The sequence below is a fragment of the Palaemon carinicauda genome, chromosome 24, assembly GCF_036898095.1.
Source record: "Palaemon carinicauda isolate YSFRI2023 chromosome 24, ASM3689809v2, whole genome shotgun sequence".
In the NCBI taxonomy this organism is placed as follows: domain Eukaryota; kingdom Metazoa; phylum Arthropoda; class Malacostraca; order Decapoda; family Palaemonidae; genus Palaemon; species Palaemon carinicauda.
In genome coordinates this window covers 75,933,200-75,958,318 of record NC_090748.1, presented here as the reverse complement: position 1 = coordinate 75,958,318, position 25,119 = coordinate 75,933,200, and the positions used below count along the sequence as shown (strand labels likewise).

The 25,119-nt window shown below is 33.2% G+C and overlaps 1 protein-coding gene across 15 annotated transcripts in view; it reads right to left on the bottom strand.

The window, feature by feature from the left end:
* Nucleotides 1-227: 227 nt before the first annotated feature.
* DIP2 (disco-interacting protein 2) overlaps nucleotides 228-25,119 on the bottom strand; it is a 262,033-nt gene continuing 237,141 nt past the window's right edge. For 14 of the 15 annotated variants that reach the window (XM_068348191.1, XM_068348192.1, XM_068348195.1 and 11 more), the window contains 7 exons: nucleotides 20,711-20,923; nucleotides 20,327-20,564; nucleotides 9,074-9,183; nucleotides 7,502-7,891; nucleotides 7,143-7,343; nucleotides 4,828-4,959; nucleotides 228-4,184 (listed from right to left, as the gene is read on the bottom strand). In XM_068348191.1, the coding sequence (XP_068204292.1) occupies nucleotides 3,141-4,184; nucleotides 4,828-4,959; nucleotides 7,143-7,343; nucleotides 7,502-7,891; nucleotides 9,074-9,183; nucleotides 20,327-20,564; nucleotides 20,711-20,923 (2,328 nt within the window). In that variant the 3' untranslated portion in view covers nucleotides 228-3,140. The remainder of the gene's footprint in view (nucleotides 4,185-4,827; nucleotides 4,960-7,142; nucleotides 7,344-7,501; nucleotides 7,892-9,073; nucleotides 9,184-20,326; nucleotides 20,565-20,710; nucleotides 20,924-25,119) is intronic. The other variant, XM_068348186.1, reaches the window with a different exon arrangement.

Here is a 25,119-nt window from a genome sequence, read left to right as displayed (position 1 = left end):
TCCCTTAGAAAGCTACTTATAGGAACCTTCCATCAGGACGACATGGCTTGAGCCCAAAAAATGTAATAACAGATGATAGAAACAAAGCCAAAACAAGTGTTTTGCAAATTTTCCTTAAATTCTAAAAAATCACCATGGTACTCAATCTCACTATAATATATTTTGTACCAATTAATGTAATAACGAAAAATCCTTCCCATGTGATTCAGGTAACAAACATTACTTGCCTTTCTTTCTGACATTTATTGCTTGTACTGTAGTTTAAGAGACAGTATACAAAAACAAGGGATACTCACAGCTGCTCTTGAACCCATAAATTTCTTAAAGCGACAGTATACAACAGCACACAAAGTTTTAGTATATAACTAAACTTTGTCAGCCTCAGTAAACATTATCCAATCAGTCACTCTAAAAATTTTCATTTTGATTAAATTATCTTCATTGCATTTATACAAATATTCATGGAAAATTATTACAATAACAATTACTATAAACAAATGGTTAGCATATAACTGTACAGACAAAACGGTAAAAATAATAAAGCAAAATGACATGACTTAGGGAAATACAGTTACAAAGGAGATTCCATTTATGTGGAAAATATGTATGGAGATCATTTTATATAAAAAGTCCAAATATGTGATGAATACTTGATATCTACTTTACACTTTAACTGGACATAAACAACACGTTTTAAAAAACATGATACTTAATTTCTATGAAAGGGAATTCATACATGCAAAATTTTTTTTATAAAGAATACCCATTATTCACTAAGCATTGCAGTCATAAATGAACTCTAAGGAGATATACAGAAGCTTACAAAATCATTTAGTTTTATTATATAATACACAATGACAAGTAACTGCATGACCACTTTACAACAATAAAGATACCCCAGAAGACAGTTGAAGTATGACCAAGAAATATTGTCATTTAGCACTCACTGAAATTAAAATTGAGCCATTTTGACTTTTAAAATACTCTTTCTATAAATGAAAAGAATTATTTCAATCTAATTTAAACTCTATATAAAATCTATATGATACTGTAACATCTCTCAAGGTGTGCAGTGTGTCTCAGCAAATCTACAATATAACTAGAAACTACTCCCTTCTTACTTGCCAAGGTCCATTTCTCATAGCGTAAATGATTAACAAAATTTTACCAAAAGGTTTACAAGGTATCTTGAAATACACATTGTATTCACACCCAAAACATTACCTGAATACTTATGGGACATGGTTTGGCTGGTTTTAGGGATGCATTGGATTGAACTAGGAGCTTTGTAACAATCAAAGCTGCTGTTCATTAAAGCGCTTGAGACTGTAACAAATATTCTACTGCTATACAAATGTACAGAGGTGGTAAGTGTGCAAGTGAATCTCTCAGCATCAAAACTTTATGTGGTTGTTTAAAAACTTTACTTATTACCTTTTTTTTTGTATAGAAAATGTGTAAAGTATTGTTTATGCCAAGAAATGAGCTAAGTAAATATGTTAGAAACTTGGCTCATGTTTCAATATGTGAAAATATAGAAATATGTGGATTATGTGATTGCAAGACAAGTACTTATTGGAGGGGCTGCACTGCTGATATGTAAGGCCAGGATGACGACAACAATATTCATGTAACATTTGAGAACAAGTTGAGCCCTGAAAGTAATTGAAGTCCATACTATTCAAGGCTTTTGGAGTAACTAATAATAATATGATGAATGTAATTACATGGTAGTTAACTTTGATGCCCATTTTTGTTGTAATGGGTTATTTAATGACATTATTTACAATTGTACGTGAAAGGTTTGGTCGAGAAAGTAAAAAAAAAAAAAGTTACTTTGGTAACGCAAATTTTTAAAACAAAATAGATCCTTTTCGGAAGTACCATTAACAAGGCTGCATTGCAGTCTACACGGTAATATTACCACTTTAATTAATAAACAATCATGTCTATGCTGTTTTATATGCAATATCTTGTTAGAAAAACTATTTAAGTTATCAATTATAGTTGTAGTTTCAAATGAATGTAAGACTATACACACATTGATATTTTGATTACACACAGCAATATACATAACTTCTTGGAAACATGTTGGTAATTACAGTGCTGTACCCTATATTACAATAACAAAATTACAAGAAAATATATGTAGGATGAAGAAGAAAGATGGGTAATTCAGTTCAAGTCAAGGTCCATTATTCTATAAAAACTATCTAACATAGTAACTGGGTAATGCAATCTTTTCTACATACAGTGCAGATGTGTAATATGTACAAATAAATATGAAATCTAAAGTATGTCACTGAAAAATTGGGAATGTGTGTTTGTTCATGTAAGTGGTGTAAATGTAAAAGAACACATCTAAATGTGTTGATCTCAACATCTTATAAAGTGTCTTAAATGTAGTGCATTTAGGTTTTATGTCAATGTATGCACATATGCTGGTTAATTATATACATGCACACCCATATTAAAATGAAGTACTGAGAAATCACAAAGACTAAATAAAGTGGGAATATATTTTATACTATATTTACAATGGCCTGAGTCAAAGCCGAAATAAAACTATGTACAATGTTTGGCTAGTTTAAAGTGGCGATCACCATTTCACCCTCTCAGATTAGTGACAAAGTCATTTAACCGAGAGTCACTCATACCTAAGTAGCATTATCTCTATTAAAACTTTTCTAAAAATTCACAAACACTATCACAAGCTATCAATTAGGTTCTACTGAAGTTCATGACTGAATTCATTTGAAATGTATCACACTACAAATGCAATTGTAAAAGGCTGCACATGGCACTTGTAAATAATAAAATTTACTTCAAAAGTTCGAGTTCACAAGATTCTGACGAGATGTATAAATGTAGAAATGAATTGCTATTAACATTTTGTTAGCAAGAATGATGTTAATGATAGGTGGACTAATTAGTTCATGTGTAAAAAAATGTGATTGTCCACAGGTAAGAAATTCTTACAAATTAGGAGATGCACTCAACATTCTAATGGTATGGTATAGTCTTTCAACTTTTCAGGATTTTACATAACACAATTATGCTTGGCAATACTGAGAGTTGGAAATGTAAAGAAGGTATTATCATGTCTTTTTTTACCAGGCTGACAGAAGAATGTGTTAGAATTACATATTGTATGCAACGTATATTGGATCGAGTTGGTCCGCTAAGAACCCGTCCCTTAGGTGCATGCGTTGTTTTTCCCCACGCGAGTTGATGGGAACGACCCCAGGATCAACTACAACTATAACACCAACAATGACTTGGTGTTCTTCAAGGACGGATGAGGTGATGAGTGGCACAAGGTCCAAGGCTTCATATTCTGCCCCATCTAATTCAACAACCACCACTAACAAATTGGTCCAACTGAACACTGCACATTCTGAGATCTTCTTGTGGCATCGCATCACCGTCATCTCTATATCAATTGGGTGGTATCTCATTCCACGCAAAATAACTGTCTCATCTAATGCCCCAACAACAAACACTGCATCATGAAGTTCTCCATCAGCCTGCACAGATTCAGTTCGTCGTAGGAATCCTAGATATCCAGTTCGGGCATACACTTCTCCTGTGCTTCCAGTTACGAGCTGGGCATTAAAATGGTCATTTGAAGTTCCATCATCACCATACACTGTAAAGTAACCACTAGCATTGTGATTACACTGAACCCAAATCTCTCCCAAATGTGAGTCAGAGCACTGCCCTTTAGTGTCAGGATTAGCAATTACAACCTTAACCCCAGGCAGAAGCTTCCCAGACTCCATTAAACACAAAGAGTGAGGTGCACCTCTTTCAACAAGAGTTACTCTGTCATGACGCAAAGACCTAAGGTCCACAAAGACAGTTGTAGGGTCGGGTGACGAAGCTCCTTGTAAGCAGATAGCAACATTGACACGACAACCAAAGCTTGTTGATACTGCTCTAGGGGATAGTCCTAGTCCACTAAATAACTTGGAGAAGGAACTGGTAAGCTGAACTCTAGGTCTCTCTTCTGCAACAACAACACATGTCCTGACACATGATAAATTGACACCTCGCTGCTTGAGAGCTGTTATTGAAGATCCTAAGCCCTTTGTGCATAGTTCCATCACTCCATACGAGCAAAATGTGTCTCGCACTTTGTACTGAGATACTGCTGATAACCATAGAGAAGGATTTAATTCCACCTGAAAAAGAAATTTCTTTATTAATCACACAACATTACTAATTATCTAAGGTTGGCAAACAAAGTATTTTCTAGTTTGTTCAAGTCTAGCAAAATCAGTGTTTTCTATTTTGTTACTTAAATAACAAAGGATTTCAAACTCATAAAAAGGACACTAAACTCAATACACAAGAAATCTAAGATTTCAATTGAAAGAATTTTTCCATAACAGGTGAAAAATATGTAAAATGTTGCACAATGATCACATTCTTGAACTGATTTAGGAAGAAAAACTGACAGTTATTGACTGAAGGTACTAGAGCCTTCTTAAGAATCTTGGATTAATTACTATACTAGCATTAACTATGAGAGTCTTCACTAGGCCCTTTGATTCAAGTAAAAACGGTATGAATTACGCAAGAACAAAAATAATGTTTTAATATGAATTAATAATTTGTTTATTCTTGTTATCATAGATAATATAAAATGAAACATATTAGTGTTACTGACAAATACAGGTAATTTCATTCTACAGTATTTTGGACAAAATACTGTACCATGACTGCGAGACAAGAAAAATTTCACAATTGCATTTAAAATACAGTTCTCTATAAATTCAAAACATCTTATTTATGAATACAGGTAAATAAAAACAAAATACTTACTTCGCCTGGAGGGATAAGAATGGACTGATGTCCGGAGTAAACCGAGGAGAGAACCCACAAAGCTAATCCCAATCCACAATATGGGTCCAAACACAATGCAACAACTCGAGATGGATACAACTCACAAGCAACCTATGAATAGTAATGCTCAAATTAGGGTATATATGATAAAATTAAATTGCATACAAGTACAGTATCAGGTTTATAATTCATAAAAAAGGAAGGAAATTTGAAATTAACTAATTTTGCACACAACCACAATGTGAAGCTCATTGCAAGTTTTAATTATTATTATTATTAATACTATTGAGATACTACAGCTAGAGTGTTATGGGGTCTTTTGACTGGTCAGACAGTATTACATTGGATCCTTCTCTCTGGTTATGATTCATTTTCCCTTTCCCTACACACACACACACAGCGAATAGTCTGGCCTATTCTTTACTTATACTCCTCTGTCCTCTTACACCTGACAACACTGAGATTACCAAACAATTCTTCTTCACCCAAGGGGTTGCTGCACTGTAATTGTTCATTGGTCACTTTCCTTTTGTTAAGGGTAGAAGAGACTCTTTGGCTATGGTAAGAAGCTCTTCTAGGAGAAGGACAATCCAAAATCAAACAACTGATCTCTAGTCTTGGGTAGTGCCATAGTCTCAGTACCATGGTCTTCCACTGTCTTGGGTTAAAGATCTCTTGCTTAAGGGTGCACTTGAGCACACTATAATATCTTTTTTCTCTTCCTCTTGTTATTTTGAAGATTTTATCCTCTTGATATTTTCAATTTTTTATAGTTTATATATTTAAAATTTATTTTAATGTTGTTATTGTTCTTATACTTCTCTTGTAGTTTTTCCTTATTTCCTTTCCTCATTGGGCTATTTTCCCTGTTGGAGCCCTTGGGCGTATAGAATCCTGCTTTTCCAACTAGGGTTGTAGCTTAGCAAGTAATAATAATAATAATAATAATAATAATAATAACACTAATAATAATAATAATAATAATAATAACAATAATAATAATAATTATAATAATAATAATAATAAATTCCCCCTATTTCTATTACTGTACCAACTTGTGAAATAAATAGAAAACTGAGCCCAGAGAGACAATAAAGCACACATCAAGACACAAAAAGTGTTATGAAGTGTAGTCTTAGATGATATTACAAAATTTTCTTATTTGAGAGATTATTGCTTAAATACAGAATTCTTATAAAATTTCTTGTCTTTATTTACCTGATGTTCATATACATGCAAAATGAACATCGGGGGAGGTTAAATATCTTAGCCAGACCATTGAGTTACATTTTCAACTCCCATTTTTTTTAAATATAAAGTTATATAATGAAAATTTAGTTGATTATAAATGGTTAGCTGGCTATTTCCACGAGCAAGTAATGTTATAGCCAAATATCAAAATGAACGCCTCATTTTATTATGGACATAAAAATATTACAATTCAGAGTTTTTTAATCGGATTGTCATATTCCTCAATGTGTTGGAGAAAAAGACAATCGAGGGTGTATTCAGGTTCTAATCTCAGTAATTCATCTAAAACATAAATTTGGCTTGAATTCTGTTTAACCTTAACTTTTAACAGCTACATAAGGACTGAAATCTTAACTGGTATCAAATTATAAAGAATAACTGCTCTGATGTTCTTTTATATTTCTTAACTAATAATTTCTATTTGAATTAGAATTTTTCCAAGTGGTACATGTTTTCTCTTTAAATATTAAATTTTCATTTATTAATTACTTTTCAGTTTAAACTTATTTCATAACTTTTCTTTAGGGGCATTAGATCACCTATTTTCCTCATCTTAAACATCAATTCAACAATCAGTTTATTTGCAATAAGGGGAAGTTTAGTCAAAATCAAATGCCTGAGGTAGTGCAATTCACTCGGAGGCCTGAGAGCTAATTATCATTAAAGTAATAAGGTAATATCCAATAAAGATATAACTGTATCATAACTAACAAGTGAATTGGATTATGACTTATAAATTTAGACTATAGAGGCCGCTGTTGGGGCCTATGAGGCCTTCCTGCGCCCAAGTGTATCTCAGGTAAAACCCTACAGTTACACTAATATTTAAAATTTACAGATTGGACACCAGGATGAAAGAAAGGATACAAGTAAAAGGATAATGAACTGAGCCAGATGAGGACACACTAGATTAAGGGGTTTAAATATACCAAAAATGTGAATAACTTTCTTTCAAAACTATGTTTTTAGCTTAAAATAAAAAACAATGTCATCTTTTGAAATGGGCAAATTTTTATATACAACCTTAATTTAATAATACTGACCTTCATGCTAAGACAGAGTGAAGTAGCTGCACCATGTGACATTTTAATACCCGCTAACATTCCTGTGGTAGACACACTGAAGTCGAGATATGCAATCATTTCTGGAGTTGGAGCTTTGTAAATGGAAGGTAGCCTTTTCTTTGGCAAATCATCTGTATCAAGTATAGGCGCCCATTTCTTACCACTATCAAACTTTTCCTCCTGAGGACGGAAAAAAGAATATCTTTTATAGATAGCAGTTACAAACTTTATATAAAGTAAACAGTGTATAGGAAATAGTAAAAAAATAAATATACTCCATTTCAATTTATCTTCAGGTACTAAATGGAATCTTAAAGAAAACATGTGGGTATAATTACCTTGCTTTTGAGCAATTTTATAACAGTTAGGGTAGAAAGAATAATCGAAGACTTTGACACGTCCACTACTGTTCGAACAGTGTTTACAGTCGATTGTAGATTTTGAGGGTGTGGAGGGCGGATTGTAACCGGTACAGCACCAACATACAAGCATCCATAAAATGCAGCTATCAGGTCTACTCCAGGTGGATATATAAGTGCTACATGATCACCAGTGTTTATATGCCCTTTTTCAAGCAATAAGCAGCCTACACGCTCAGCTTTCTTGTGTAACTGTGCACAAGTCAGTGAGGTAGCTACTTGACCTTTGGAATTTAAGAGAGTCAAAATCTCATGGTTTTCTGTTGTTGAAGCTCTCCACTTCAAGATGTCAGCTATAAACTGTGGATGCTGAAACAAGAAAAATAAATTCATCATCAAAATAAGAAGTTATAAAAATAAGAAATACTGTACTCACATGTTAAGACATGTACAGGTACTCTTTGTTTAGTGAAAAAATTTAAACTAAGCTTATACTATACATTATGAAAAAAAAAATAATGAAAGAAGACCCTACATCTCATATCTTCATACAGGAAAGATTAAATTCATGAGTACAGTATGTGAAACTATTATTATGCTATCTAAACTTTCTAAAGAACATCAAATTAAAGAATATGAAAGATTTATTATAATGAAAGCAGCTAGAAATTCATGTTATTCCTATAGTTAAAAAAATACACACATACATACTCATACATACATACATACATATATATATATATATATATATATATATATATATATATATATATATATATATATATATATTATATATATATATATATATATATTTATATAATATATATATATATATATATATATATATATATATATATATATATATATATATATATATATATATATATATATATATATATATATATATATATATATATATATATACTATTCATACGGGTAGTCTTTAAAAATCAAGAATTCCATGCTGATTCTTTTTGTGATACTGAAAAGACAAACATTAGTAGAGTATATATTCCAAGATATTTCCAAAGAAGAAAAGTTGTGCAACTGTAAACCTTGAAGCTAAGGCAAGAAACATAACTAAATAACTGCAGAATGTAACTTAGATGATTTTATGGAAAGAACATTGAGATCAATCCCATGAGTTCTGGAGTGTAATACCAGTTCATCAGTTTAATTCCCAATACTGTATGGAAAACTGTAGTATTAAGAATAAAATAATCAAACAAAGTTTTTACAACACAGCAGATAGCTCATAACATTTGAGGATTGATCTTTAAATAGATGGGGTTTGAAAAATCAAACAAAATTCCATACAATTGATAAAAACTTTGATAAATAGTTTCTATATCATAGTTATGTAAAAATTAATTAAATTAAGCCATCAAGAGTTTACTCAATAACTAATATCTCAAAAACTTTTGGAATGCTTTACAGCAAAATTTAGCACTAGCTAACCATCCTGTTTGATCAGTATGATAGTACAATATAAACTGTATTTAAAACTAAATATCTCAGTGAAGAATCAAACAATACTTAAGTGACAATTACCCTTCTCATTCCATCTTCATCATCCATGAGTCCCATATCCCGACCTTGTGCACTGGCTAGCCTGTTGCCTTGGACAAGGTTTCCAACCATCACACTTGCTGGCCCAACATCTGGCAAAAGATATGTAAAGAACCTGATCACTTAAATCAAAGAAATGTGGTTATGAAAAAATTATTATTAATTTACCCAATGTTCTCAAGAATCATTGTAGCAGAGGGTAAGTACTGTACCATCACCAAAAAATAATTCAGATAAAATTCTAATAATGATGGTGTTTGCTTATATACTGCACCTACAAAAAATATGACTCCCTCCCCCTTCACAAAAAGAGAATTATGGAAGTGGGTAAATAGCATTACCAAAATAGTATATGGCAGTGTATAAGTACCATTACCAAAATAGTATATGGCAATGTATAGCACCATTACCAAAATAGTATTCAGATAAAATAAATAAAATAATCTGAGTATCAGCCTTCTCAAGATGGAGTTGGATTATATACTGAAAAAAAAAATAGTTCCTCAGAAAAATTAACTCCTACAACTTTTGAATTAAGGATGAGCCTTCTCGGCAGATGACTAGGGGGATAATCCTGAGGTTACAAAAGGAAGTTAAAAGGTTAGAGAGCAAGATTGAAGAAAGGAAATGGGAATAGAGGTAAGGTACAAGTTAAGATTTAGACTGAAGGGATGCTGCAAAGACACTTTAGTAATGGATAAAGTTCACCATGGGAGGTTCACTGCTATTATTAGTCTGCTAAAAAGATCCTGGATGTTAGTGACCTAATTTCAACACCTTCCACTCTATCTGGCCAACAATCTCTCAAATCTCCAATACTTGTTGATGATATATGTTTCCCATCACCCTATTATTCTCCATCCTCTCCTCTTGAAAAACCTGTTTAAACCCCATTAATCTATCTAATAACCTTCAAACCATTTTGCCCATGCTATATTGCACATATATTCTACATAATTTCAACCCTTCTTACGATATAAATATCGCTGGTAAGTAACTTTATATCTCCTTTCTTTCATTACCATTCAACTTGAAAAATTTCACTTGACAATTCATTCATACAGTCCAGACCTTACTTTCAGAAAGACTTACAAACTTTTATCCAAGATCCTAGTACCTTTCTTGCTTCACTTATTCGGTTTCTGCTTTTCCTTTCCATTTTTTTTTTTTTATCAAGAAATAAAGTTCTTAAAAGATTAACCAAGTTGTGTTGGGGGGACTTTTTCACAGACTGTCCTAATGATAATTCTTGTTTTAAAAGGAAAAGGCTCTCTAATCACATTTCTTGTAAATGTGGACACAGAACTTGAAAAAATACAGTATGTGAACTTTCTTGATTCTAGGCACACTCCTAAATGTACAATGATGATGATATTATTGAGACTACTCCTCTTTTTATTAGTCTGTAAAGGAATAACTAAAAAAAAAAAGCTAAACTTTGGGACCACGGAAAAATAAAACTATTACTTTACTCCAAACCTATTTTCTCATTATTATGAGCCAATATACAGTAGATATGATTGTTTTAGACAGACTTTGAGTCTTGGAAAGGCCTTAACCCACATGTTCACTAGATTTTTCAGCTGATTTGCTTGTTCTTTTGTTTGTTAATTTTGTCTTGTGATACACAAATTTCTTTAAGAGTTATATTATTGTTACTCCTTAACATTTTCTTTCTTCAATCTTCTCTCTTCTCTGTAATGTGAGTACTGTACATGTTGGTACATAATTTACAAGAAAATTTATTAATGCCAGGAAAAGTCTTATAGCAGCTTCTGCACTACAGTACAGTATATAGCCTGTAATTTTCCTTAATTATGTTAAAAGACTTTTTCATAAATTATCATTCAAAAATTTTACTTGAAATATTGAAGATTCTGGTTAAAAAATTTTCAAATAAATTTGTTCCCAAACTTGGTATACTTTATATGATTTTTAACCCTTTAACCCCCAGGCTATTTGGAAATTTCCAACCCTTAACCCCCAGGGGGTTATGTTTTTCCCAGCACATTTTTCAGTATATTTTTTTCAAATTGCTCTAACAGCCTTAATTTTTGTCATAGAGAGGTCAGGTTGGTCTCATTATCTTGGAAAATGCCTGAATTTTTTCAAAAAAATTATCAAAAATATGAAAATTTTTATAGCATTTTTTTGCTAGGACGTACCGGTACGTCCATGGGGGTAAAGGGATGGCTTTTGTGAAACGTACCAGTACGTCCTTTGGGGGTGAAAGGGTTAAGTAGAGTTTTGCTTTTTTTATATTGTAAGTTAAGGTTGTACTGGTTATTCGTAAAATATAAGATTCAAACAAGTGGCCAATTAAGAGATGAGATAATATTACTTCAATGTGGAGTTCTTTTTAAAACAAAGGGCACCCCAATCAGACCATTGACTAATTTTGCTTTGATTCAGTAATATCAGATTCATTATTAAGCAAAGCCTTCATTCAATTCTGGTATTAATTAGATCATGGGCTTTCCACATGGCAAAAACCCACAAGCAAGAACACTAAATTTAAATATAATAATAGTTGTAATTTTAAATGTGGTATTAGCATCATAATTTCCCATACCATTATGATGATGTCTGTATTATTATCATTGCAGTTGTACTAGCCAGGCTGTATCCCCAATTGGAAATTAAGATGCTAAAAGCCATTCCCATACTTACTGGGAAAACTTGTCTGTTTAGTATCAACTCCTTCTCTCTAACTGGCTCGGAAATTATTGCCTGAAAGACAGTTTAGGAGTGCAAGCTAATGTGGTAGCAACTTATCCACTTTGGTAATTATGGCTTTAGCACTCACTACCTATGGCTGAAAAATGACTTCGAGGAAGCTAAAAACACCTTGTGCTAAATTAGGCTTGGAGTCAAGGATGCTGACCAAATGACTAATATGAGAAAGTTTAGTTCCTGTTCCTAAAAAAAGATGGCTGCCAAAATCCCCCCTGGAAGCCCTTTTGTGAGGTTACAAGTCTAAACAAGTAATGCCTGCTTTACTAGTCGTGGCTATTTCTGCCGAAGTGGTTCTGGCTGCTCCCAAGGAATCACTAGACTGTTCAGTACCAAAATATTCACTACATCTCTTCTTACACTTAACATCTCAATTTCTGTACCTAGACTACAATATTCAGAAAAAGTAGGACCTCCTGTTATAAGAAAGAAAAACTCTCTTCCAAACATTCCTCCAAGGAGCACTTAATTGTTATTGCAAATGGTGCCCTTTGAGTGTGGGTAAAAATAATCTTGAAAAGTTTCCTAACCTTACAACCTCAGCAAACTTGAATTCTAACAAATTGGAGAAACATTTAAAAAAATGGAAAGTTCAATATAGTGAGAGTCCAGTAGATAACCATACGAGTGTATTGAACTAGAAATATAGTAGCCATGGGTTTGCTAGTCATCACCATAGGGAGACAATAACTGACCTATGGATAGGAAATATTAGGGGAAGTAAGAGAGGCATACCCAATAAGGGAGAGCTTTGATTTTTTGTTTTAGCTAGTGTGGTCTAAACTGTTCCTTCCAGAAAAGGATATCAATAAACTTAAAATTAACTTAACATATAAGACAAATAATAATGTTTAACAGATACGTACTGTAACATATAAACTATGGAATGAGACTTATGTCAACCTGCTCAATAAAAATGTATTCCAACAAGTTTTAACTTTTCAAATTCCAATGATTCAACTACTGAATTGGGAAGATTATGTGCACTAATATTAATGTATTCTAATATGATGTACTCAATACTATGCCCTCAATGATACCTCGTTAACATAAAAAAAATAAAATAATTGCCACAGTGAAGATATCAATATTAATTTGAATGCTTCACAAATTAGAAAGTATTTAAATTTGACTAGCCACAAGCTAGCAGGTGAAAGGATTAGTGCTGATACAGAGTGAGATAATTTTCTAAGATGAACTTAATACCGAAGCAAGAACTGGCAGATATGCAGTGCTTATAAAAATTTGGTGAAGGGATTAGTGCTGACAGCATGTGTAGTAATATTTTATGAGCTTGATTCTGAAGCAAGAATTGGAAGCCATAGTGTGCTGATAAAATATCTAGCTCTGAAATGATCTTCCAAAAAACACAAATTTCACAACGACTTTCTTTGGTGCCTGGAAACGAAATTAGTAAGGCCAAGACCTAATTCCTTGCAAGTGCGAACGCAAACAGCTTGCAGTAGATCAGACCCATAACAAATTGGAGAACTCCTTAAACTATTCATCAAAATACACTCAACTTGCTCCTGGGATAGCTATTAATCCATATATGCTAAGAAGGGAAAGTTACCCAAGGACCATCAGTGAGAGCAAAGGTTCATGTGGTTTAACTGATAAGCTTTATAACTTAACCTGCAACTGGTGACAAAGGCAGGTAGAGTAAAATCAATTTATAGAGAGTGTTGCTTACACTATCTTACGTGGTGCCCTGAAGGCAGTAAAATACTAGGAGCTCTTTACAAATTCTCCCTTTGGTCCCCAGTTGCTTTTTACTCTATTCTTTTTTCATATTTTCTTTCTATCTGGTTAGCTTTTTACAACTTTTTATTAGGCCAATTTACCATATATATAAAAAAAGTCTTCTGAGCAAGCTCGGCAAATCTAAGAACGTAATAAAGTTATTTGATTAAAACGTAAGACTGAAAATTAATTCGTACTAAATATGGTCAAAAGCTTAAAATGCAATTATTTGAAAGAAAATTGTGCATATATACTTGCATGTGCTAAAACAATTTGGATTGTTCACTGGTTTCTATTTTTGGGTATTTCCTTAGCTATCTTTTAATTTTGCTGAATCTCAAGATTTTGTACGTGCAACCTTAAACCAAATTAGCCTTAATAAACACTTTAACTGAAAAAAGAGCCTAGTATTTTCTAAGGAACCCAAAAGCTAAGGTCATGCAATACAGTGACAATGCATCAAAGGAAAATCATCATCATCTCCTCCTACGCCCATTGATGCAAAGGGTCTTGATTATATTTTGCCAGTTGTCTCTATCTTGAACTTTTAATTCAATACTTATCCATTCACCACTTCCAACTAGACATTTCATAGTCCTCAGCCATGTAGGCCTGGGTTTTCCAACTCTTCTAGTACCTTGTGGAGCCCAGTTAAACGTTTGGTGAACTAATCTCTCCTGGGGAGTGTGAAGAACATGCCCAAGCCATCTCTATCTACCCCTCACCATGATCTCGTCCACATATGGAACTCAAGAAATCTATCACAGTTTAATTTGTAATCCTATCCTGCTATTTAACTCGCAATATTCAATTTTTTATGCCTATGTTAAGGATAAATTAGGTGCCTGTTGATTAGTTCCAACCCTCAATTACCTTGTTGAGGCCCTCCCATGTAGAATGATACACGGCTTATAGTTAAAGCGAGAAAGAGAAGAGACGACATCCATGTTCACTGATCCATGAAAATGAATACTACAGGTATATTAAAAATGGGAGGGCCTCAATATGACAAATCATTCATACAGTTTACCTAATGAGAATTTTAATACCAAAGTTCTTCAAAAAAATTTGAAGTAAAAAATGTGCTTGTGAAAGAGGAAAAAATCAAATCATATTAGTGAAGAAACCCACACAGAAAAATTCCTGTTGTGAAAGAGGAAAAAATCAAATTATATTAGTGAAGAAACCCACACAGAACAATTCCTGCCAGTCAAATAGATACTTACAGCATATAGTATTAATATATTTAAATCTTTAATTGAGCTTACACATTTAAAAAACTGTATTGACGACAATTTTCTATCATAAGTATTGAATTACAAAAACCAATTCTGTAAAGATTAGCACGATAAAACTTGAAAAATATAACAAACCATATAAATACTTCATAGAGAAACCTACTTCTGAAAACAGTTTTACCATGGAGCACTTCACAAAAATGAAAAATATTCCATCAAGAAGTATCTATACATTCACCTAACTTTTTACTTCAATTGTCAATTTATATCAGTTTCATATTTCCCAAACAAATGGAAATATTCTTTGAAAACTAGTGACATTTTCTACCAATAAAATTTAGAAAACATATTAGAGTTGAATTCTTAGACAATGGCAAACTGCTGCCTAAAGGACCTTCAGTTGATATAAAGTAGACACAAACTCTATCACCAGAACATAGCAAAGGTAACTCTTCTGGCTGTAGCTATTTAAACACGTTATATTAAGTAATGCTTCATATAAAAACTTTGTGTGTTCAATAGCATCTTATTTTTAAGGATATGAGGCACCAACACTAAAGAAAATTTATATCTACTGAAAACAAACCTTTAAAAAATTCTTAAACACCCTATAATACTCATATATCAAGATGGCCTTTATATTTTAATTTGGAAATGGCTAAGCTTTTATTCTTGGTACAAAGTAAAAATAAAAAGCATGAACTCTCAATTATATCAACTAATTTTCAAAATATTCTACTTTAATAATAAAGTGCTTTGAAACTTATAATATGAACCAATACAGGTCTTTCAAAAAATATTATAGCACTTGTAAATTGAACCTAATTACAAAAGAAAACATCAAGAATTATAAAAATAAAAACATTAAAAAAATATAGTACTGTACTTTACTGTACATTCAAAATTAAATTTGACAAAAAGTCAACTCTAGGCCGAAAGTAAAATGAAGTACTTACACAGTGAAACAGGCTTTCTTATTTGCTGTATAAAGCATCAAAGGCTTGCAAAATATTTTCAATACTTCATTCTCCTTTGCCTAGTTTTTTAAAATACTAGCATTAGCTTTCCTGAGTCATGCACAATGTACAGTACTAATACTACAATCATGATTGCACAGGCATGCAGTACTATAAATCTAAGGGAAAGCAGGCAATTGAAGCACTATCTACAATGAAAAAATTAAGGAAGCAAAAAATTAATTCAAGATCTGCAAGCAATGCAAACTACAGTAATATATTTTCAGTGGATACAACTGGGTTTAGTTATTCAAATTGGTTTTGATCAAATACCCAGTGTAATAGTCTATGTATCTAAATAGTTTAAACTATTTGTCTGATGTCAGTGTACTGTATTTAAAATGGTGGATTACTTTAACTGCGAGTCTCTCCATATTCTAAATACCTAAGCACACAAAGACTAGTATGTGGCTTAGTATGTGATTTTAGTCATAAGTAACCGTTATCTTATTTTAACTTGATATAGCAATGGTCTCTAATATAATTACCTATAGTATTTGTTACAGAAAAATCTCCTCATGTATGAAAGTGCACAAAATTTCAGGCCATTAAAATACGTACGGTAGAAACATTGCTCATTACGAAAAATAATCTACTGTACATGGCCAAATAATACACTATGGATGGTTTCTTCACTAAGATACAAAACAACCACCACTCAGGTGTTAGTTGGATTCTAATGTAATGAAAATATAAACATATTTGTCAAGACAAACTTTTTTGCCAAGGAAAAGTCTGATAAGACAATCAAATTTGACTTACAGTATTCTAGTACAGTAAGTTTTCGTAAGTTTCCCTAGGTAACAAATTTCACATAAACGTAGCATCAAACGAAGTTATTAATAAAATAAAATATGACCTTAAAGGCATCAATTTAAAACTAGAAAGTTAACTAATGTCATGAAAGGTATTGGAAGACTATCCTATGAACACAATAATAGCCATTGTCAATTCTAAGCCACAGGATGAGTTTTGGAGAGGTTTCATGCATAAATTTAAGACTTCAGCTAAAAGCCATTCTCTAAAGTTTTAGCCATCACCACAAGACTATAATTAAAAACATTTCTGGACACTCCTCAGATTCATAAATATAAAAACTAGTACAATTATTTCTTTGTACAGTATAAAATACACAAACATTTACTGTACTGTACTTGTAAAAAGATATGTATTGATGAAAAGCAAACCCTTCCAAGTTGGAACAAATGTTAAAAAGTAAGATTGCATACAAAAGTATTGCTCAGATTGCTCATGTAGAAAACTCTGAGGTATTTCAGATTTTTGTATAATCTAACAGTTTTGAAAAGTAATTGCTTGAACACCTATCATTAACAGATTAATAAATAAAGTGTTAGCTGTTCAAAAGTATTTTGGTCAGTAGTTTGTGGTTCAGTTTTTAAACATTCAAGAACTGAAAGTTGATCGTATTAACCATGAAATACCAGAATGAAGTTACCACTTATAGTGTGGGTTGCATGGCACAAAATAGTATTGAAGTTATTTACAGAATTTCTTTGGCCCAAACTTCACTATTTTCTGATCAGATTTTTGTCTCATTTTTTTTTTACCTAGATATTAGGAGCCACCCCGACAGCACAAGACAATCCTATACAGTATTGTGTGTAGGCAGAGACTTTGCAGAGACTTATCAGAAGCCTATTTTTTTCAGAAAGCTTCAAAACCCTCTTTTCAAACCATCCACACAAAAGGTGGGTAAAAATTACCTTTCTAGATATTCTGAAAAGCATTGTGGTAGGATACCATGTAACATGGGGATATCATGACCCTTAAGGAATTTGAATGTCAATATTTTATGGATCAGCAGAGTAGAATTAGGCTTGAGATAGCAAATCTTCTTATGTAGAATTCAATACATTATGTGAAAAAGATTACTTAGCTGCTGAGGGAACATCTCTCTTGTCCACAATCAATGCTTTCAGTCAAGATTGGCTTCTGCATATTCTGTAACCATTAGTTGCCTTAAAAACATAGGAGTGTCTACACCAAAAAGAATTATGACCAAGGTTATCAGCACAACCAGTAGTAGAGGGTGCTATGGAAAGCCAAGAGGAAGGGGAATATTGAGATGTCCTGAACGAGATTAATTGAAGCCTCTTATGTTACCCATTTTGACACCCCCCCCCATGTTTTGACAGCTTTGGCTTCCCAAAATAATTGTCATTTGTATGCAAGAAATTAACCATAGAATCTTTTTTTTTTTCAGATATTGACGTTCAATTAACTATTCTTTGATGAACTACAGTTATGTTTAGAATGTCACATTAATATTAACACAGATGATGTGTTGTTACTTCTATGACTACCATTATTTACAGTACACTGCTCATAATCAAGCAGTTTAATCATACCACTAAAAAATAAATTACCAGAAATCCAATATCTTATACCCCTTTAGTTATGTTATTCTCTAGATTAAAGAACAGATAGCTATGGATGGTGATCACAACAGAAATTTTTTAAACAAGTTCTTGTCTGTCTCTAAATTTTCCAAAAGATGAAATCTTAAGATTGGAATATAATAGGTTCCTACTTTGAGACATTGGAAATTTTCCCAACATATGACTTCTGTTTGTGTTCCAAATACTTCTTATCAGGTAGTTTACTTTCTTCTATAACCATTAACAAAGATTGCACAGTGTTAAAGATTTTTCCACTTATGCACAAATGGATGTAATCCATTTTGTTTTTTATCCTCCTTACACTTGAAATAGGAAATAAATATTCAAAATCTTGAAGACAAAATAAAAGGAAATATGTACCAGGAAAACTGTTAGTAGGTACAATCTTTGACAGGAGCATGTTTTTTCATGGTCAAGTGAACTTTCATATGTATTTTAACCCATTATATGATACAGTTTCATGATATGGTCCTTAACAAGAAACATGACCACAGAGCAGTGTCTGGCCAAAACTTATAAGTTTTTTGGAAGATTTAAAATATTTGAGCAAAACTAGAATACCAAATTAAGAGCACATTTTGACTGAAAAAAAATCATTTGTGATGGCTAAGCATTGGGTCTGGAGTGAAATCAGATACAGCTATTATAAAAATTAAGATAAGGGAAACGTATGTGAAAGAGGCAAACGCCTCTACAAGCGAAACTCTATTTCTTTCAATAAGGCAAATGTAATTTTAGTTTTTGTCAGAGATGAGTGAGAGCCAGCCTATCAAGCAGTTATGGACCATCCTAGAAAAGAGGAAATATAATTTTCTATGTATTTAATATGGACGGAACCAGCCTAACCTCAAAATTTTTCCCATTTTTCAATCTTTACTATGAACCCTTTCAAGAAGAAAAAGATATTGAAATATTACACTTGAAATACCAACACCACACAAGATCAATCAAATTGAGTATTATGACATAACCAGCTATTCATATGAGATTCCACCTCCCAAACATTTACTACCGTACATTGTTGTTTTCATCAACATACATCTGAGTCACTAGTCTTTACACTGTTCTTGATAGTTTTGGTGACAACTCAAGCAATTGAAAAAATATATATATTTAATGGCTGTATAACTTTCAAATTCAATATAACCATGGGTCCAAAACTACATTAGATAGATTCTTGTATTTCTGATGAAGATATACCTTTGAAGTCAAAATAAAAAATAAATCAAAGTATATTACAGAAATGTAAAATTAGCATTTTTTCACAACCGTAAGTAGCACAAATCCATCAAATATTTTTTTTCCCTATCACACCTCTTATAAAAGTCAGCAATTTTATGAAACATGTATATCTTCATCAAAAGTAATACTAAATATCTGATGGCACACTTTTGTTTTTCCTTGTGCAACATCATCCTCTTAATTTTTTTTAAAATGATAAAGAAGTTCCTAAATCTTTCCAAAATGAAGTTTTCAAAGCCAAATTTCTAATCATAAACCTCACAAGATGTTGATATTTTTACTGCATATCTTATACCTCTCAAAACAGCACCTGACGAACTTTCGATTGACTAATCTCTTTTTCAAATTTCCATCTACAAGATATTTTGAAGCACTTCCATAAAGCTAGTAGTTTGCATTTGTCTTTCTTTTTTTGGTATAAATAGGACCAGTTCATTTTCCTTTGGAGATCAGTTAATGCATTCCATTTCTCACCACTGAATGTAATGCTAAGAAATATAAGAGGCAATGTGCATGCCATCCAACACTGCCATTGTAGAGAAGATGTGTATCACATGCTTGTAGTAGAAGGGCTGTGAAAGGCCTCTGGATAGCCTATGTTAAATGAGGCAGAAACACACCCTGCTGCCGAAGTACTGGGAGAGAAGAGGAATCCAGATCTTTCCATACTCTCTCCCTATTCTGACATGTAGTATTCCAGGGGGAACTGCTGCCTGCAACCTACTAGAGTATACGATGTATATACAGAAGAGATACATACATTTACATAGCCACAGTCTACAAAAAATCTGATCTAAAAATAGGTAGAAGAGACAACACCCAAAAAAATGGAGGTATCATTACAATTACCGTGATGAACCTCCCGTGGTTTGGGCAGGTTGGTGACGCAGGTATGTGGACACATCAACACATTCGCCGGATGCAGAGACCCCTCCAAGAACTTTTTGCGGGTCTCCGATAAGTGAATACCACCCAAAGGTGTTTTGGGAAGGTGATTTGGTGGTACTAAAGCCAAACAGTATATTCCCACTTGATGAATACTATCAACTGCCTGCAATACTCTTGACATCCATTGAAAACTCTGAAATGAGAAAAAATGTTTTTATTAATTTGCTATAATGCATTTACCTTTTATAAAAGCTATTACTAACCCCCTTTTAATTAAATATTTTGTATATCAAACTAAATTTTACATAACACAGTACTGTAATGTAATTCCTTAAGTACCTCCTCTTCTGAGCAGTCAGGTCTTTGTTCAGCAATGACACATATCCTTTCATCTCTTAAAACTTTGTGAGAAAATACTGCAATGCGTCCTCTATAAATGAACTTCATGGGTTCTACGGCTAATACTGTAGCAATTATGTCATCAGTGTTGTGCTTACGACCTGTCACAGTCATTAGGCCATCACGGGATCCACAAACAAACACAAGTCCACCCTGAAAAAGAAAAAAATATGCTTTAAGGATTATATGAAATTCTCCAAGATCATGAGACTATCAGAAGATCATTGCTATACTAATACAATATAATGAAAGGAATAAGAAGAGACTCTAAAAATAGAAGAATTATACCCCGTAACAAAAATCTATCTAGATGAATTTAATAAAATTTTGTAGTAAGAAAATACAGTACTGATTTTTTAAGACAAGACAAGGTCTCTCATATTACTGTCTTGTTTCCAGGGATACACACATCCTAGTCTTTTTATACTCTTATAAATCTGGATCCAGGAATCTTCAATTTCACATGTGTCCTAGCTATTGTTCATTAGGAAGGAGAAGCATAACACTCGCCATTAAAAGATGTGTATGCAAGTGATCTGTATGACCACAGCTCACGTCTGTGTCAGCTGCATGCATATGCTTTAGTGTTAGGATGAGGGGGATGTGATTAACTGCCCTCAATCCCCCAAGCAAATTTGTGTAGTGCTTAATTATTTTTCACTTTAAAATTATAAATTTTGTTGTAACGTCTTTGTTTATGAAGGTTCTAGTTGATAATTTAATGACATTTTTATCTGAAGAATGAATAAAAAATGTTCTACCTTTATCTCTTGGCAAAATTTGTGAATTGATAAAGCTGTGTTAAAGATTGTAAATTTGTTTTAATTGGGAAGTTTTACCTAAAAAAAAATTTTGAATGGCAATGGGAAATCCCCTTTCCCCAACACTCGGCAACCTCCACATGGAGTTTTTCAAAGTTAAAATGTCGCCCAGTGAGGAATGGAAATAATAGAATAGCAAATAATCAACACACAGTATAAGTAATTAATAAAAAATGAGATACTTTAAGATCAGTAATAACGTTAAAGTAAATCATTCATACATAGAATATAAAATGAGACTTGGTTAACTAGTTCAACAAAAAATAATTAGAAAATCATTTCACAATCTACTTACAGCTGGAATAAAACTTCTAGAGTACTGAGTAGTATTGTGGCTTATGATGGAATAGGCAAGATTGTTAGAATTAACTGCAAACCTACTTCAGGTACTATACACAGGATGGTACAGTCTAGGAAGATTCAAGTACAATGAATGATCTGAATTATGCAAACTTATGTAACATGCATAAAGAACAAAAACAATAGTGCCCGAGATTAATATCCCGATCAGGAATAGGAAATTTAATAGACCAAGTTTCTTGCTAACAAATTAAGACTCGGCACTTGAAGGCCAGACAGGTGAACAGTACTCAAAAAAGGGATTTTGACGAAGGAAAAATCTATTTCTGGGCTCGACCTGTGTCGCTCCGTGAAATGCTCCTCTAGCACCATTTCTAAGGCATAGTTATTGCTGAGTATACCAGAGAAAAAGAGATGCATGGAATGCCAGGAATAAACCCAGCTCGCTCACTCATTGAGTATTGGTATAGAAAACTGGGGCGTGATTGAACCACGACCATAGATCCCTCACCAATTAGACCTCTCCTTCATCAACATACCCTCTCTCTACCCCTACATCTCCCCACCCCCCATCCTCATTCCTCTTCAGCACTTGCGTTGGTCAGACGTGTTTTGTTTTGCTCGTGTGCTTTGTGTTTTTTTCGGAAGATGTCCGACATTTTAGAAATCCCTGCTTCCAAGTTGAGTATTATATTTGTCTGTTTAGGATTTCTAGGTAGCAACACTTTTTATTCTTAATCGTGTTTGTCAAAACATTTCCTAAGGTTAGACTGATCACCAAAAATCTTAAACGACTTCTCAATAGACCTCTTGTTTTGTGCAACTGAAGAAAGTACAAATATTTCTCAAAAGTCAATTTGCAATCAACAATTATACTTAGAATTTTAAATTTGTTTCTGATAGAGGGGATGTGAAAAAATTGTGGCAAACATTTAGTGTTAAAATAATTCTTTGCTATGAAATAATGCAGAGACAAAATCATCCTACATTTCCAAAATTTGACCTTAGAAGATAGTGCTTGCAGTTGCAAAGCCAACGCCAAAAGGAATACTTTTGGCCACAAGATCTTTAAGCGTTCGATTTTCTAACGGTTCAAATTTCAAATCTTTTACATACTGTAAAATCATATCCAAATTCTAAAAGATAGAGCTGACTATATGATGCCTTTCAATACTCAAGGCTTTAAATACACCTGTTATAAACCTAAAAGGGCTAGATGTATTACCAGATGCATAAGTACAGATTTATGCATGGAACTATATCCCTTAATTACTGAAATAGAAAGCATCTTTTCTTTAAAAAAACCATAAAATATGATTTTATCCAAGCTAGTTGTAATCATTGATACAAACCAAAATAGATTCACCATTTGGTAGACTGTTTTGGAGCATACAACAGACAATATAGAGGGCTGCAAAAACCTTTTTCTTCTGAGCATACAGTAGATAGTTTCCATACACTTAGTTAGATGTAGCATGGTTGGTTGAATCATCTATAGAATTGGTTGTCTAAGCAGATTAGGTTTACACAGCCACCTTCTTATAAACTTTGACAAGGGCCAGAAACCGATGAATCGTTCACTTTGCTGTTTGTAGAAATTCTGAATCATGGCAAAGTGTGGAAATGCATTAAGATATAGATGCTAAAGGATCATGAAAAGGCGAAGATGTTAAAAGATCGGGAAAAGGTGAACAAATTTTGTTCGGGGATGTCGCAAACATGTATGTTCGGCTGGCTCCACCATTTCCAATTTGTAGACATACTGATGGGAATAGTGACCACTTGATTTGAAGAACCTGACTGCTTTAAATACTGATGGGAATAGTGACCACTTGATTTGAAGAACCTGACTGCTTTAAATACTGATGGGAATAGTGACCACTTGATTTGAAGAACCTGACTGCTTTAAATACTGATGGGAATAGTGACCACTTGATTTGAAGAACCTGACTGCTTAACTGATCTGTCAAGATGATCAATTTCCAAGGACTAGATTGGGGAGAAGGCTTATCATTCTCAGATTTGTCCAAGTTAATCATACGAGTACATCCTCATCCGATACAGCGATTTTGACCTTGTCCCCCTTGGTTCTGGATGTATGTTAATGCTGTTGTGTTGTCTGAAAACACCACCACAGTCTTCCCTACCACTAGTGGCTCTTAGCCCTGAAGAATCTTGAATATTGCTATTAGTTCTGAGCAATTGATATGGAGAGCTGACTTCTGTGATGTACATTACCCTGACAGATATAAATGATTTAGAGTTGATCCTCGCCCTTCCTGCAAAGCATCTTCAGACAGAGAAGGCCTGGAATCTTCATTTCCAAAGAAACTCTTCATGATAACAGTTTGCGATCGTCCTACCAACTCTGCAAAAGCAGCTAGTTTTTCTTACTGGAATAGAACTAATGTCTAGATCATCTATTTTGCCTCATTCATATCTAAACCAACCTGGACTTGTACTTCTTGAACTTTTGCAACAAAAGGAGAAATTACTGAACCATTTTCTCTGATGGAGACCCAAAAAGGAACTGTTGCTATTATCATCCTAAAATACAAAATTGTCAGCGTTGGAACAAGAAGAGATTTCTTTAAATTGACTATGATTCCCAACTGACCCAGTAACTGCCAGTCATAAGGGAATAAAAAATACTCCTATACCAAGAATTCTTAACCAATTTGAGATGGGGACCATAATCCTGATGAACACCTGAGGGGCTGTCATGAGACCGAAACACAGGCACTCAAATTGGTAAACCTTTGACCCGTTGATGAAAAGATGGTATTTCCTTGAATTGAGACAAACAGAAATGTGAAAATATGTATCTGGTAGGTATATTGTAACCTTTCGATCTTTTTTTTCGTTATCAAAACTTTGTCGGAACTATAGGCTAAACATGTTCTGGGCCGATAGCTCTAGAACAGGTCTACAACATTCTGAAGCTTTTGGAACTAGGAAAAAGTTGTTGTAAAACCCCTAACAAGTACTGTAATAGGCTTCTTTGACAAACCAGTGTGGGCAAGTTCATGCCATGTACGTAAAGTAGACCCAGAGCTAAACAAGTCCTGTCCCATTATTACCAATACCCTAAAATCAGCACCTCTACAATCTTTACATAAAATAGCCGGTATCTCACCAACTCCAACCAGATGAGAAACACTAGCAAAACTGAAAAGAATAAACAAATTAATGACCATAGACATCAACTACACAGTCATCAGGAAGCAA